We start from the raw sequence: 17,128 nt of genomic DNA, 5'->3' as shown, positions 1-17,128 counted from the left end.
CTATAAGATTGTGTCTTAAAAACTAATTTGACCAACTAGCAGTTAGCCAAGAGATAATCAGTCTCACTTTTCGGATTAAAACTGACTTTAAACAGTATGACCTGTCTAGAAGAAAACAACTTAGATGACTAACTTTTTAAGACTAGTCTAAGCAGTTTATGCAACCAACCCCTGGTGTGATGGAAAAGTGTGTGGAACACAAAAGAAGATATTCTGAAGAATTTTGAAGAATGGTAATCAACCTGCAATGACTTAATGTACACTGTATGGACCAAAAAAAAAAAAAATCTCTAATGCTTTTGTCAAACTAAAAATAAATTACCTTACTCCTTATGAAAAAAGTTACACAAAGACACTGTGTATGAGAAAAAAGTTTTTATTAGCTGTTCTCCTTTTTGACAAATGGAATGAATCAAGTTGGCAGATGATGTACATAATCCAGTCAAAAATGTGTTAGAAAGCCATGATGACAAGTTAGAAGCAATCTTTTAGAAAACAATCATCTCCGAGTAACTTAAGAATGAAAAGGGGACGCTGTCGGTGCGCCCTCTGGTGGAGAGTTAAAGGCTTGTGTTAGAGAGTGGCAAAGCAAATCTCTCTTCAGCTATGGCCAGTCAACAAGTTCACATACTGTACATGGAGGCAAGAATCTCCTAGCCTCTAACGTTTACAGTTCATGCTAACTCTGACATTTTCACAATCCCAGGTGAAAACAGAAGAGAAGCCCTCTCCTCCGCTTCTCGCTTATATTTAATGCATCAAAGACTATTGCTTTTAGAAATCATGCACGTCACATGAAAAGTAAATATGGCATAACTATATAGGAGAGAAAGCTGAAGACTACAGACTGCCAACTTGAGTTTTATTTCATATTGTTTGAGCAGATGCAATTGGAACACCACCATTCAGTCCATGTGTCCTGTGTGTCTGTGTTTTTTGCATAAAACAAACCATTAACAACAAAAGTGATGGTGGTAAAGTAAAGGAAAATATATATTTATAGATCTATTTATATTTATTTTTATATACATACAAGCATATTCATATGGGTGTATGATTGACATTATAAAGAAAATAATTCCCATAGGTGTAGAGTTCAATTAAAGCTCAATATAGAGTTTTTTTTGTAACAAAATAGGCAGTATATTGAGGGTTGAATATACATTACAATTTATACTCTTTTATTTGCATCACCTGGATTTGAAAGATAATTGTAAGCTGTTCTTTTTCACCTCGACTAAAAGCTACTCCCATATGCACCTTGATTAAAATTTACACAGATTGTTAAGACAAATAGACATTTAATATAAAAAGAAGAACCTTTGTGCCAAATGTTTTTGTCCTCTTTGTGCACTTGTGACAAAACAGATCAGCTGCTTAAAATTAGTGGGCTGCTTGATTTTACAAGATAACTGAGAGAAAACAATAGTAATATGCAGTTCACGTAGCTCAAATCTGTCTGACAAAAACGTAAGAACATATGTTAACTGAAAAAGATTAATCCAAAACATGCTCTTAATGCAAAAACGTGCAAAGTGGTGCTTTATGTCTTTTCAGAGACAGACATGAAAGCATTCATTTCTGATCATATATGGGAAAAAGAACAAACCAAAATGTATATAATGCATTATCTCATTGGTTTTCCTTCGAGAAAGTCACCTCCCTTAAACATTAAGGAATCTGTACCGTATAATCTGTCCAGTAAGTCGCTGGTCAGGCATGCCTCCTCCCACCGGAGGATGAAATGCGGAGATTGGGATGCGAGTTCTAGACAGCAGTTTCAAAGAGAGGCATGAGAGTGAGAGAGAGAGAGGTGGCCGTAAGACCACTATGACCCCAAGCCCATCCAAAGAAAATGTATTTCCTATACTCAGTGGTCAGAAAGCCAATGCAAGCAGCAGGCCAGGTTAGTATAAAAAAAAAAAAAAAAAAAACCTTGGTTTGTCTCCAGTCATCTCACTATTTCTCTTTGACTGGTACCCAGATGAACGGCCCAGACTGCTCCTCGATGATCTGCTTAACCTGGTTGTAGATCTCTTCTAATGTGTCCCCTTCTACAATGGCTGAAGGAAAGATAAGATCACCAATCAATGAGTTTCATATATCTCTTTGTTCAATGGAAAAATATAAAAGCTCCAAGGAAAGTTGGGATTGGATACAGGTGGCCTACAATGATTTGCCACTGGTATTTAGTTTCACTTGGTAATATTTGGTATTATTTAAGAAAATCCTACAAATATTAAATGTAAATACAAATTGTTGCTAACAGCACCCTGGAATACTTTTATATGGAATAACTATTGTATCATAAACACGCACAAAAAAAATGGTTACATTTTGGTTGTCCTGCGGTTCAGCAACATTTTGGAGAAATTTCACTGCAAAAAATGTTCATTGCCTATAGTCATTAATGTAGTGATGTATGAAGCACACCTCATACAGAAGTCACTTTCAAACCAAGCAGCACTTTTTGTTGGTCAATACATATTGCGAAATATGTGTGAATTAAGCTATTGTTGCTACATTTTATGTTTATATTGTTAAAGCAATATAAAACTCAAGTGTGAGCACTAATACAAAGAAACTAAAGTTCATTTGCAATGGGTCTGTTTTCAAAGGTCTGTCCCAACTGCTTCCTCTTATAATGTACTGTTTTGGAATATTTAACATTTATTTATTCTGAAAATACACATATAACATAATATAGTAAGACTCCAGGCAATCGTTGCTCAGGCTTACGGTTTTTTGGGTTTTTGAACAGCAAAAAAAAAAATTAAAAAAAATTGTTTGCGTGTGTCAGAATATTTTAAATGCAGAGTATGGCTTCGTTCCAGGACAGGTATACGTGAAAATGACTACGCAGAAAGGTCACAGCTGATTGGGATGTGGGTAAGTTTACTCTATTGTTCTCACCGGTGAAGTGCTCTAGGAATTCCTGCTCCAGTTTCATGGCTCTGTCATAAGTCTTCCTGGCTTGCTCCTCCGTCAATCTCTTATTCATCTCTCTGTGAAGGACACCGAAGACATATTATTAGTGCCAATCAGTCAAAAATAATCAAGCTTTAGCATTTATTGTGTTTGATGAGCCTCTGATAAAATAGTAAAAATAACATACAAAATATTCTCCACTGATTTGGGTTTCACAAACACCGCAATGGTGTAGAGCTGTGCTAACTGGAGTCGTTTGATGGCATTGCCTGAGACATCCAGGATGCAGTGCTTGCCTTAAAGAACAATGAAAAACAGATTGTCTTGTGAGAAATGAGAAAAATGCTGTGCAATGCAAATCTGAAGGTCAGCATGTCACTCACACACACACAAAAATCTTTTTTTATTACTGCCATAAGTTCCTTTATTACTTCTTAACAAGTCGAACTCGTTCACCTTTTCTGCAACCTCTCGTACTGACTGCACGCTTGTCCCGTAGAGGTGGTTGTTATATTGGCCAGCTTCGATGAACTTGTGATCCTGAATATCTTTTTCCATTTGTTCTCGTGAATTAACAAAATGGTAGTCTCTGCCATCAACCTCGTAGTCTCGCTTTGGTCTAGTTGTGTCTGGTCAAAGTACAGTAATGACCATTAAAACAATGAAATACTGCAGACGAAATGATAAAACCGTGATCATGTACTCACGGGGAACACATGATCCAAACTTGTCCGGAAACTCAGAGATTAGATCATCATTGATCCGGTCTTTCATGGGACCAAGGACAATCACTGGACGAGCATAACTCACTGTAAACCACAATAATAACCTTACAATCAATCAGTATTACACACTGGCAATTGACCAATGCACCACAATAAAAAGAAAGCCTTACTGAAATACACTCACCTTCATGTTGCATGACTGTCTCGTATGAGAGGACATACTCTTCCTGTCCACCTAGTAGAGACAGAAATGCTGAGTTCAAAAATCCTCATGTACTGAGTTAAGTTATTTAACCCAACATGCATGTATAGACTCAACTAAAGTTAGTAAAACACTCTTCAGAGTTACAAACAGTTTGAACTTGCATGAACTTTTAATCAGAGGATTTTGTGAAGCATCTACTAGAATTCAGAGATACTTTTTCAAAAGTGGAACTATTTTTATCATCTTAGATATGTCTTAGATACCCTCATACAGCAACTTCTCCGAGAGGACCTTAGCATGCTATCTAACAGCTAAAGGACATACATTAACTAATTATTCATAATGTACGCTACTGTTCAAATGTTTGGGGTCAGTAAGATTTTTTTTTTTCTAAAGAAATACTTTTATTCAGCAAGTACACATTAATCAAAAGTAACAGTAAAGAATCCTGAGAAGAAAAAAAAAAAGACTTTTTTTTTTAACTGTTTGCAACATTGATTAAAAAAAAAAAGAAGGTTTCTTGAGTACCAAATCAGCATATCAGAATGATTTATGAAGATTCATGTGACGCTGAAGACTGGAGTAATGGCTGCTGAAAATTCAGCTTTGCCATCACAGAAATAAATTACGTTTTAAAATGTATCTAAATATATATTTGAAAAACAATTAAATTGTAATAATATTTCACAGGTTTTACTGTATTTATGCTTTGATCAAAAGCATTGATAAAAATAAATACAAATACAAAATAAAATAAAATATAAAATCCAAATGTAAAAATCTTACCAAACCCAAACTTTTAAACAGGCGTGTATAAATTATTAAACAGGTTAAAAGACTGCGAGAGAGTTGTGAGACTGAAATGCAACTGAAATGTGATGTCGAGTGTTCAAATGTATTTCTTTTGCTTTAGTTTTGAACAGCAGTCTCTAATTTTCACTCACTGTTCAGATGAGATAGATTTGAGAGCCATGTAGCATTAACAAAGTTCAAGAGGTTTTTCAGACCACTTGATGTGAATGACAGGCCAGTTACAAAACTACTGAAAGACAAAGGCTGTTCAAATGACTGTGACATCTTATTTGAAGGGAATATTCCAGGCCATAATATGCTGTGTCCCTAGCATGATCACTAAGCAAGGTGCACAGATAACCAGCACCTGTTTTATCACCAGAAACTGCCATGAAGGGCAAATCATATAGATAGCTTATGCACTATAAAGCACAGTAGAGTAAAGTGAGCTTCTGTCGGTTAAATCAATAGAGCATTGTCCTTATCTTAGCTTTTGCTCCTGCATTTTTAAACAACCTGTTTTTAAGATCAAAATATTTCTTTATTTGAAATATTACATTCAATTGTTTTTGTGTAAAATCTTGACTCTGATGTTGGTCTTGAATAGTAAACATCTTTCAATTATGTGTGTGCATATACCACAAAGGAAAGCTGAGGGAAAAAAGGGAATTAAACACTCAAACTCATGAGGTTTAAAGAGTTGAATTCAATAACAACATGATGAAAGGAAATAAAGGGGAACGCAAACTTACGGTAACTACTTTCACTATCGCTGGCATTAGAAGTTACATGCTCTGAAACCATAAAAAAGGAAAATAAACACTACAGACATAAAAACAAGCTTTGCAGGAATATGTCAGACACAACACTAAGAGCAGTAACCAGCAGATGGCAGTGTTAAGAATTGTGCAGGAAATTTGAGGCTTTGAAGCTCATTTCATTTTGTTCAATTTATCAATTTATCATAAATTTATCATATCATACAAGTCAGACTCTCTAACCACTAGGCCACGACTGCCCCACAAAACTTTTTGCCATAACAAACGTATCATAAAGACCATTTTAGAAGTCAAAAATAAACATCTAATCATCATGGTGTAGTGAACATTGATGGACAGAGGGGCTCCACTCCACCACCTAAAAGTGTCTCAATGTAGAAGCCTAAGAGAAGACACATATACTAAACATTTAGGGATTATGGAAGATTGTAAATAACCTTCTTTCACGTCAGCCATGCTGATCTTAACCCCTCATGTTCTGTTGTGTCTGTTTCCACTCTAACTTTCAATAGTTTGGGGTTATTTTATTTTTTAAAAGAAAGGAATACTTTTATTTAGCAAGAATACATTAAAGCGGTCATGAACTGCCTTTGTTTTTTATTTTGTACTGTTCTCTGAGGTCCACTTAGAATGTTATCAAGTCTTTTACATCAAAAAACATCATAATTTAGAAGTAACAGGCTATTTTCTGTCCTGTTTTGACCCCCCTTGTCGGAACGCTCTGTTTGAAAAGGTGTGGCGGATTGTACTCTGAAGTAAACGCCCACTGCTATGATTGGCTAACAGTTGTGTTTGTTTGACAGCCTACATCCTTCATAGATGGAGGTTGCCTTGATTTAGGTTAAAAAAAAAAAAAAAAAAGCATACTCAGTACATATCAAATTATCTGTAATAACAGATAAAGCAATAGTGGCCACATCATAAAAACAGTAACTCATATTTGTGTGGTGCGACATTACTGTCAGAACCAATATAGTCGACACAGCATCATCTTTTAGTTTCAATCTTTCTTAAAATCCTGCACGGAATTGTGCCTTGTTTGTTAACCAATCCGCAGTAAAATGAAGTGAACAAACTTCATTAAAAATAAAGTTCATCAAATAAAGTTTATCGTTTGGTTTCTGTGTAGACCTGTGTTTGTCTCTCTTGTTATTTACAATACATGGTGAATCGGTGGGCGGGGCTAAACAGGCAGTGATGTAGAAGCAGGTGTTGATCTTCTTCTGTGGAGGTGGTGTTTAGCCACACTATTACATCATAAAGTGGCACATTCCACAATCTGTCGTTTTGGCAGATTGGCTTCAATACAAGAAGTTTTTAGACTAACAAGAAAGTTTTCAGTTATGAAACTTTGGATATTTTAATAGCACAATGAGCTCTTACAGTACATGTCTAAATATTGAGGGAATTTAGATTTCTCAGTTCATGACCCCTTTAAACTGATCAAAACTAACAGTAAAGACATTTATGTTGGAAAAATATTTTTATGTCAAATAAATTATGTTTATTTGAACTCTATACATCCAAAAAAAAAAAAAAAAAATGTATCACCGTTTCCACAAAAACATTAAGCAGTTAAATATTATTAAAATATTTTACAAAAAGATCATGTGACACTGAAGATTGGAGTAATGGCTGCTGAAATTCAGCTTTGCCATCGCAGAAATAAATTACATGTTAAAATATATTAAAATAGAAAATAAGTATTTTAAGTTGTGAAAATATATCATGATATTGTTGTTTTTACTGTATTTTCGAACAAATAAATACAGTATTGGTGAGCATATGATAATTCTAACATTTAACATTAAAAATTTACGGACCCAAAACTTTTTTACATTTATTTTTAAAATGATCTTCTGATTTCCCTAATATTGTTTTAGCATTTTTGATTTGACCAAGTACATAGAAATTATTGACGATTGTATCCCAAAGTAGACGTGAATTTTTCAGAAACTCTTTTTACTGTAGTTGTTTCTGTTTGAAAGAAATCAAAATGAACTGAAGGGAGTGTGCATCTCAGTGCCCACATCAAACAGAACATGAGAGTTAAATTTAGCATTACTTGCATTTGATGTACAGTATTTGTCCCCAAAAGCACATCTCAAACTCATCCCCCAAAAAGCAAAATCACAGCAGTGACTAGATTTTTACATATTCTGAAGAAAACAGAAGGGTGCAAAACTTCCTATGGTCTTGTGGATGGTTTCCAAGACATTGCTACACAGTTACTAGGTGGTTGCTTACTGTCAAGTTAAAAGAGCCCACTCCCTAAGCCCTATGATTTATTTATTGCCATTGAGATTCACTAGGCAAAAAATAACATGCTCAATGGCTTAGTGGGGGGAATAAGTAAAGGAAAAGATGTGAATTACACACCAATGTTTAATTCTTTGGGTTAGGCATTTGTTCAAAGACCTGAACCTGGGGTTACCAAACTTTTTTGTCAGCTGAGCCCCTTAGAAGTAAAACATTTACTTGAAGTATCCCCTAAGATTTTAACATTTTCATTTGCATGTCCACAGTTCTCTGATGTAGGTTAATAGGCTTGACATGCAAGGAAATATCAAGTCTATTTATTTCTAGCAAGTGTTTTATTTTGGTTGTTTTAATTTTTCAGTTTCAAATTATTTATTTACAATACAAATATTTATTTCTTAAACTCTTTAGTTTCAAACATTCAAACCCTTGAGCTTTTAACATATTACATCCTCAAGTTTTTATTTTGGCAGAATACTGGTTTTGTTCATTTAGTAACAAAAATGTTGGAAAAATCTGAATCTGAATATAAATAAAGTGAACCTTATGTGACAGACTATATATTTAATTGAACGGCAGCCTTTTATTTGAAAATCATGATTTTATAAGATATAGTGTTATCACTATTTTAGTTTTATGTCAGTTAATTGTGCTGCACCATTTGTTTATTTTAATGTTCCATTCAATTGAATTACTTATTCGTTTTTCATCAACTCTCAAACCCCCATTTAAAAAACCCTACACCGAAGTATAATAAGCACCACTATTATAAAACAATGCATTTATTGTTAAAGGGATAGTAAACCCAAAAATGAAAATCTCCCTCACATCTTTCCAAAACTGTACGGATTTCTTTCTTCTGTGGAACATGAAAGAAGATATTTTGAAGAATGTTGATAACCAAATAGTTTCAGTTCCCATTGATTTCCATTGTATTTTTAGCCCATGCAATGGAAGTCAATGGGCAATGAAACTGTGTGGTTTCCAACATTCTTCAAAATATCTTATGTTCTGCAGAAGAAAGAAATGCATACAGGTACTTTTGGGTCATCACCATCACTTTAAGCAATACTCTAGAAACTGCAATAATACATTTAATTGTGTTATTGTCATAGTTAAACATGGTTCCATCCTGTTGTAAAACAACACATAAATTATGTCAATCATATAAATTAGTAAATTATGATGTTTTTGGGTGAACTAACCCTTTAAGAGGAGCAGAATTAACATGTTATGGACATAATGGACAACAAAGGACCTGAACAAATTGCTGGTCCGCAAAGCTTGTGTTTTATAGCCATCTAGACACAACACAATTCTACCCGAACATCACCGCTAAGCATGTAAGACAGATTTATGGGAAATAACGGGAGTTTGGTGGGGCCGGTGGGGTTCTGTAGGTCTGCTGTAGCCTTTGTGGACTTACTCAAGCCTTTGTCGTCACTCAGGTCCTGTGGAGCAGTCGGCAGAGAGCACGGAACAAGAGAAAACCACAAAAATAACAATGATTACTGGAACAACATATCACGTCTTACCGATGAACATTGCTCCTGCCTTGCAACAAACCCAGATATGGAGACTTCAGTGGTTTTCAATGGACATATGGTCCTTAAATTATCTAACAATAACATACAGAGATCAACCAAATTTGCTGTCATGTTTAGGGCTGTTACAGAAGCAGGAGTTTTGTTCAGCGGTGTTGGCGTAGCCGCATGTGGAGCTACCCTGCCCTGCACACGGCTAATGTACTTACGGTCCACATCACTTGTTTCCAGTTCGCTGGGGTCCTTGTTCTTGTAGAAAGAGAATTTTCGCAAAAAGAGGTTCTTTTTACACTTGTCATTGAGTGACTGCTGGGAAGGAGGAGAGGGAGGGATGGAGGGAGGGAGAACAAAAAAGGAAAAACAGATGGAATGGTGTTGGGTGTCTAGCTGAAGTATGAACAAATGCCCAACTTAACAGATGCCCATGTTACTGACACTAAAGCCACCACCATCCAATAAGAAGATAATGGAATGACAAAAATCACTAATGATAGAACTTATAAATAGATATGAAACCAAATCTTGGGTTGGAGATGGCAACAGACACAGTAGAGTTTATGAAGGAATACCGAGTATCAGATACATTTTAAGGGTAGTTACCACAACCAAGATTAGCATAGTGGGTTTATAGCACAATTTGGACGAACTCAACGACATGCAGACCAGCCCCTATAATAAGTCAGTTGATTAAAGTAAGTGATTGGCATTGATCAAAGGGTTTGGACAAGAACAGAGTTACAGTACAACACACATAAAGGACATAAACAGATGGACAGCTGAGTAATGTGCAGGAAGAGAAAGTGAAGAGCAGTTCGACATCAATGGCAAGCGTACTGTATAAATCTTTTTTTGTTCTCTGAAATATTCATGCACTCATGCTGCATTAGTGAATGCAGTTGAAAATGCTGAGACAGTGAAGAGTGGGTGATGAGTTGGTCTGGTACTAAACACAATACTGCTGCAAAGACTAAAGAGTTATAATCACTAGGGCTGGGCAATATATTGAATTTCGACAATATTTTCTGTGGTGATCTAAAATTAATCAACATTGTGAATATTGCAATGATTTAAGTAGCTTTTTATTTTTAACTTCATTAGAAAAAACTGTGTTGGAGTAAATTGGTAAACTTGGTCAAACAGTCACTTCAGTGAATCTATTCATAACTGATTTAATGATATTTCTATCATACACTGAAGTCCTTTCACAGAGTGGGATATTTCATATAATTATTAAAATCTGTCCAAATATTATATATTATCTTATATTAATGTGTACAGTACGAATAAACAAAGTGAAACAATGTGAAAAACATTCCTTGGCTATTTTTAACAAGATTTTTAGACTGCATTTTACTTCTTACATTAAATATTTTGAATCTACAGTGGCAGTTCGGTTGAAAATATTGTTGTTTTGAAATATATATATATATATATATATATATATATATATATATATATATATATATATATATATATATATTATTACTGTGATATATATTGAATGTCCAATATGCTGTTTTGGTGCTCAAGTAACACTTTTTGTTATTATTAGTGTTAAAAAGAGTTGTACTGCTTAATATTTATATGAATAGAATGTAAAATACACTTTTTTTTGCCATATTGCCCAGTCCTAATAGTCACATGCAGTTAAAAATCCTCCCACAGGAGAGAACTGTGAACAAACATACAGAATTAGTACACTACATTCAGTTAAAAGAGATTTTAATTCATTTTACAAATAGAAACTTTCAAACAAGCATCTCATATATGAAGAATGACTCATCACTTATACTTCACTACTTTGTTAGAGTTTAACACTTGCCAGCTGTTAGTCGTCCTATGTGAGAACAGGTTTGGCTTTTCAAAAGTCACACCAGAGGTGCAACAAAATTTTTCTAATGCTGAACATCTTGTTAGCACTTTTCATCTCAAATTAGCATAAAATAACAACGTTTTAAAATAGGTTACAAGGCGGGTTCATAATGGTTTCTGATTTCTGTTGAATTAAAGCTATTCTGGCATGACTGCGAGTAAACTGAATTAAATCTTTACACAAAAGACCCATTTATAATGTATTAGTCTATTGATAAAATTTGAGCAGCAAACACTTACCCCTTTGTCTCGAGTCTTGGAGTTGAATTTAACCGTCTTTAACCTGGCTCTTTCTTTTCTCTCCACCCTGAAGAGGAAGGAGACAAACACTGTAGGATGACTGTTTTGTCTGTTAATACACAACAACTGTCTCGAGTTTCTTATGTATATATGTAAAAAATAATAATAATAATAAAAAAAGGTATGCTAAGAAATGTATGAAGCCCAAAACCGTTTGTTTTTACAAGGACAAAGATATCATTATCAGCTGTTTTGAAAAGGAATATACATTTGTAATATTTACCCCCATATTACCCTTAAAATGCATGTTTTTATGTACCATGATTAAAGGATTACTAAAGGAAGTCCTGCATAATTAAGCTGGTTTAGGGTAACATTCACCAGACGCTGCTTTAGCGTGCTTCTTAGGGAGAGTTTACATGAGACACGTGGTTAAAAAACTATGCTTTGATGAATCCAGATGACATCTAACCTTTAAAATCCAAATATAATGACGCAGATCAGAAACTTGCACAAAGAGAAATCCCAACTTGTTTCTAAAAATACAGAGCATTGCTGGCTGTCCCCTGTGCCTCAAGACCAAAGCATCATCAGCGAAGAGAGAGGCAAATTTTTTAAATGAGGTGAGAAGTCAATTATCAACTTCAATCAGCATACAGTTGGGAGGAGATAATGAGAGAGAAACTCTCACAGCATCACGCATCAGTACTGAAACATAAGGCTCTAATTAGACATGGGTAACAGTAAACCCATGACCTTGTCAAAAATAGAGCAGACTTGTTTGTCTTGCTAAAGTTAATTTCAGAGCTGGCATCTTTTGTATTCTAAATACAATTAAATAATGTTATCACAAGTTTTATGTAATAACTTTTCTTCACTTAGTTATTACATCTCATATTTCATCTCAAGTATTCTGTCACTTTAGTAACCAAGTACACCAATTTTGATCAAATATTACTGGGGGCACAGAAAGTCTCCAAGCAGTTTTAACAGGATTGTAGAATAGAGAGAGAGAGAGAAAAAAAAAGCATTTAATCTATTAGTTTTAATAATAAAAATTAATACCCCTGGGACATAAAAGTGCTCTTGATTGAAGAAACGCCCACATCAAACTATTTTCAAATCTTCAGCTGCTGAGTCAAGTTACTTTTACGTCAACTTTCAAATATGTAAGCATTTATGTGAACCTGGACCACAAAACCAGTCATAAGTTGCACAGGTATGTTTGTAGCAATAGCCAAAAATACACTGTGTGGGTCAAAATTATAACTTTTTAGGCCAAATATTGTCCTATCAAAAGAAACCATACTTCAATGGAAACCTTATTTTATGTTTCAAAAAATGTAATATGCATTGCTAAGGATTTCATTTGGAAAGCTTTAAAGGCGATTTTCTCAATATTTAGATTTGTTTGCAAAGATTTTCCAGATTTTCAGATAGTTGTATGTCGGCCAAATATTGTCCTATCAAAAGAAACCATACTTCAATGGAAAGCTTATTTTATGTTTCAAAAAAATTTACCTTTATGATTGGTTTTGTGGTCCAGGGTCACATATAGTCTCAAATATGATAATTCTTGGATGCCATTGTGCAGATACAGTATACGTGTGCTCATTGCTCATGGTTACAAGTTACAATGCATAACGCATAGTATTTAAAACACAATGAAGAAAGGCAGTGAACTGAAACAAAACATTGTGAAAAAACATAAGTAGAAAGACTACGAGTTGTGGGTAATGTGGCATTAAAAGCACAATTGTGTTAATCTTTGTAAAGAGGGTTCACAGAGCTATATTTCTACAGTACAGTGAGCTCTGGAATGCATGGGGCACAGCCTACCTCTTTTTGCTGGGAATGACGCCCGTCTCCTCCATCTCGCCATCTGGAGTCACATGCCGTGCTTGCCACCACTCCTCGTCCGAAGCATTCAGGACATGTAGGATATCGCCGAAGCGGAAGTTCAGCCCCTGACTGGGCAGGCCGGAGTCTTTCGTTATGTCATAATCAAACAGGGCCCTACAGGAGTGAGAATGTAATAAGAATTGTTTTTCAGAGAAGAAAAAATAAGACAGCAAAAAACCAATGAATGTTAATGAACGCCTTTGTTGATAAAGTAAATAAAAATAATAACAATAATAATAAATTAACAATGTAAAAATTTGTGCTTAGTGCAAAATTAACACGTTAACGCATACAATTAATTTTTTCAGTTTAACACATAAAAATATTTGGTTACACTCTATTTTAAGGTGTCCTTGTTACAGTGCAATTATACATATAAGTACTGAGTAATGTTTATTAACTACATGTACTTACTATATGGTTAGGGTTAGGATTTGAGTTTGTCTTAGCATAATTAATTGTTATCATAATAGTAAGTACATGTAACGTGTAACACGGGCACCTTAAAATAAGGTGTTACCAAATATTTAAAGCAACTGAGACAGGGATGGACCTAGGGTTGGCCACCCTACTCACAACTGCTGCTTCTGTCAGTTTTTTTCTTGACAAGAATTGCGTTTATTTAGATACAGAATGTCTCTACGACCACATCAAACAGCAGCTTTTCAGACGCCCACTCCAACTTCACCTCAGCGCCAGGCGCTAGTCAAACGAGCGTGAAATAAAAGGTACAGGTAAAGAGGGAGCATCAGTAGAACAACAACAGAGGGAACTGCAGTCAGACCATATGTCAGTAAAAATGATTTTCCTGTCCTCTCAGCCGTTATACTGTGCTCCTAGCACGTGCTCTTCAATTGCTCGCACAAATCCGGCGGCGCACGCTGTAGCCCGTACTTTTTAATATTAAAGCGCAACAGAAACTACAAGCATGCAATGTAGTTATGTCGTCAGTTAAGTCATGAAGTTAACAAAAAGGCGATTAAAGCTGCCTTAAATCTGTGCATGCAGTAAGTATTTGTTATATATGTGTCACATTTAAGAATGTCTCTGAAATGCAGTGGTTTTCAGTGTGTGATTAGTTAATTCTTTAACTGATTGACAGCAAAAATAAAAATATATAAAAACATAATAATAATAATAAGAATTTTTTTTTTTTTCTGTAATTTGATAGTCCCTGATAGTCCCACCCAAAACTCATGCTAATACTGCCATCTTCAACTGGTCTGGATGTTCAAACAAAAAGCATCTTTCGATTTCATTCAAAGAGTTTACACTTTTCAGGTTTAGTTTATATTAAGCTAGAATAGGAAAATGTATTACAAAAACAAAACAAAAAAAAGCTTTTATTTAAGAGGCCAAAGGGAAAGTAAAAATGGGGCATGTTAAACAAAATTATGATTTTCAGGGGGAGAATGAAACGTTTTCTTTAAAAAAAAAAAACTGAATCGTATGCAACGGCAAGAAAAGCCTCTAGACTGTACACACATGAGATTCTATGATTATTAAAAATATATAAAGAAATTTAAAAACCATTCTCTTATGCCAAAGTTATTATTTTTTTTGTCTTACAAAGCCAATCTTCCTAACTCATTTGTCCACAGACAGATTTCCTGAGACGTTAAGTAGGCCACTGCTGTTCTGTGCATGTGTGCATGTGCATTTAAGAGAACTGGAGCTGAAGTAACTAGCTGTCCAAGCTCTTGACTAGCTTATCTCTGTTTCCTCATCAATAATAAAGCACTTCCAGGAGGAAGCCAGGGCATCTGAGAAGCTTATGGGGCTTTAAGGAACATACAGACACCAAAGCCTTCATTAACCCTCACATGCACATAAAGAACCCTTATTTAACTTTTCAGCAAATGATGCAGATGATTTCTGTGCAGTCTTAATCTGCTTTGAGGTGTAATAGGCTACATTTGTATCCTTGCACAGATGAAGCAGAGACATTAAGTCATTATACTGTAGCAAATGGCCTGCAGAACGAAGATTAAGCTCAATCTGTGTAGTAATAAGGTTTTAATGTAATATAAGATCATAAAACTGGTGTCTCTTTCATAAAGGTCAAAATTATATTTGTGCTATGACAGCCAGTGGAACAATTAAACATTTTAAAATGCATTTACTAGATACTTACTAGAAAATATCATTAAAAAATGTTCCATGAGTCATGCAAAAGGCCTAATTACAATATTTCTTAGCGCAAGGTCAAAGGAAATGTTAAGTCAAAAAGGTAAGTGGCTAAACATGACACCAGTGGCCTAGTAAACCTTGACTCTGTGTCACAAACATACCGTGAGAAATATAAAGTCAAAGATGAATGCAGTTTTATCGGCATCCTTGCGTCATTTTAAGTGTCCATCAAAACAAGCTATGTTAACATTGCCACAACAGCTTGTGTTAATAGAAATCATTTAGATACAACCACAAACTACATCCTAAATGGTAAAAGTATGCAATAAACCACACTTGAGCAAACAGCCTCACTGCAACACACACTTTAGAGACTTTAGAGAAACCCTTCTTACTTTTAATTTCCATCACTGTTTGTTTCCATTAATCATTCATTTCATCCACTTATTATGTTAAATGTTCTGCTGTCAATTAAAATAATGTAATTTTTCTTATGATGACCAATTTGACTAATATTTTTCAGAACACATACATAAATACATGCAGGGACAATATGCACATATTATGGGTTGAGCTGAATGTGACCTACACAGCTGAAAAATCACATTAGCTTTTAAATCAGTGAACATCGCATGCATGTGTAGAGAAGCCAGTGCCCAGGGGGCTTTCAAATCCTCAAAATGTCAAAGCTGTTCTTATTAAAACATAAGAGCAGCAAAGAATGAAGTCAAACAAAAGCCACAAAAGAGCAAAACTTCAAGAGCAGTTTCACCTAGCAATCCTGATTATCTACTGCTACCGATGTGCAAGGCTATGAGCGATGGGAGTCCGTCAACACAGGAAGGTGAAAAGATCGACAGTGGTTCCAAAAACATGGCAAACTTTCAGTCAATACAGAGCCATGTCTTGCCCCAGTGTTATTGCCTTAAATGATGTGATTCTGTCTACTGTGTAACCATTGGCCTGAATGTTCTGAAGGCAACACACAAAAAAAAAACACTTCAGAGAATGACACATTCAGTGGCAGACTAAACAATGTGCATGAAAAAAATTCAAGGAGAAGGCTGGTCAAATATTAATGAAAGCCATAACAAGATGACCAATTTTTATGGTGCAAGGGTTTTAGAGATGGATTGTGAACTATGTAAAAAATGCCTTCAGTAGACATTACACCCCATTGTGTCCATGTATGAAGCCAACAGTGAAAATGCTTCTCTTTCGCATTTCTATGCATTTTTCAAATTACGCATTATATTATCAGCATGATACCTTGCATGAAAACCATGCCAATGTCGTGTTTTTTTTTTTATGGATTTTAATTCTCAGATTTAGATTTAGATATGTATAAATATAAACAGAATTTATTATTTAATATATTTAAATTATTTAAATAAATAAAAATAGTAGTAATAAAAGTAATAATAAATTATACTATACTATAATACACTATGAAGTGCTGAATGTACTACGTACTCTGGAGTGCCACATTCCTGTGTTGATCTCTGAGGACTAAGGATCTAAGCATTTTTGGAAGATCAAATGTAACTAGTGGTGATTAGGGAAAGCTCACCTGACATACAGGGTCCTCTTCTGACTAGTCCGCAATGAGCCAGAGCCTGAACTAATACTGCTGTTCATCATCTGCTCCCGTAGATCATGGATTTTGGCTTCAAATCGACTGTACTCTGTTGGAAACACAGAAAACAACATTACACATGCAGTCCTGCTGAGAAGAGATAAACAACAAGGAAC

General features: G+C 34.9%; 1 protein-coding gene and 1 long non-coding RNA gene across 4 annotated transcripts in view; both read right to left on the bottom strand.

Annotated features, from left to right (window-relative positions):
- Positions 1-360: 360 nt before the first annotated feature.
- LOC109084421 (disks large homolog 1-like) overlaps positions 361-17,128 on the bottom strand; it is a 113,455-nt gene continuing 96,687 nt past the window's right edge. For 2 of the 3 annotated variants that reach the window (XM_042758306.1, XM_042758307.1), the window contains exons 2-12: positions 16,947-17,061; positions 13,184-13,360; positions 11,345-11,411; positions 9,442-9,541; positions 5,403-5,444; positions 3,838-3,888; positions 3,636-3,737; positions 3,385-3,557; positions 3,116-3,225; positions 2,914-3,005; positions 361-2,063 (exon numbers count right to left, since the gene is read on the bottom strand). In XM_042758306.1, the coding sequence (XP_042614240.1) occupies positions 1,960-2,063; positions 2,914-3,005; positions 3,116-3,225; positions 3,385-3,557; positions 3,636-3,737; positions 3,838-3,888; positions 5,403-5,444; positions 9,442-9,541; positions 11,345-11,411; positions 13,184-13,360; positions 16,947-17,017 (1,089 nt within the window). In that variant the 5' untranslated portion in view covers positions 17,018-17,061 and the 3' untranslated portion in view covers positions 361-1,959. The remainder of the gene's footprint in view (positions 2,064-2,913; positions 3,006-3,115; positions 3,226-3,384; positions 3,558-3,635; positions 3,738-3,837; positions 3,889-5,402; positions 5,445-9,441; positions 9,542-11,344; positions 11,412-13,183; positions 13,361-16,946; positions 17,062-17,128) is intronic. The other variant, XM_042758308.1, reaches the window with a different exon arrangement.
- LOC122145319 lies at positions 5,605-6,499 on the bottom strand. The gene is made up of 2 exons (XR_006160267.1): positions 5,898-6,499; positions 5,605-5,866 (listed from the first exon to the last, which is right to left on the bottom strand). It is a non-coding gene; the product is annotated as an uncharacterized LOC122145319 (long non-coding RNA).

The sequence above is a fragment of the Cyprinus carpio genome, chromosome A6 (genome assembly GCF_018340385.1).
Source record: "Cyprinus carpio isolate SPL01 chromosome A6, ASM1834038v1, whole genome shotgun sequence".
NCBI classification, from domain to species: Eukaryota; Metazoa; Chordata; class Actinopteri; order Cypriniformes; family Cyprinidae; genus Cyprinus; species Cyprinus carpio.
Note: the sequence above shows the minus strand (reverse complement) of the source record. Positions and strands in the feature narration are given on the sequence as shown.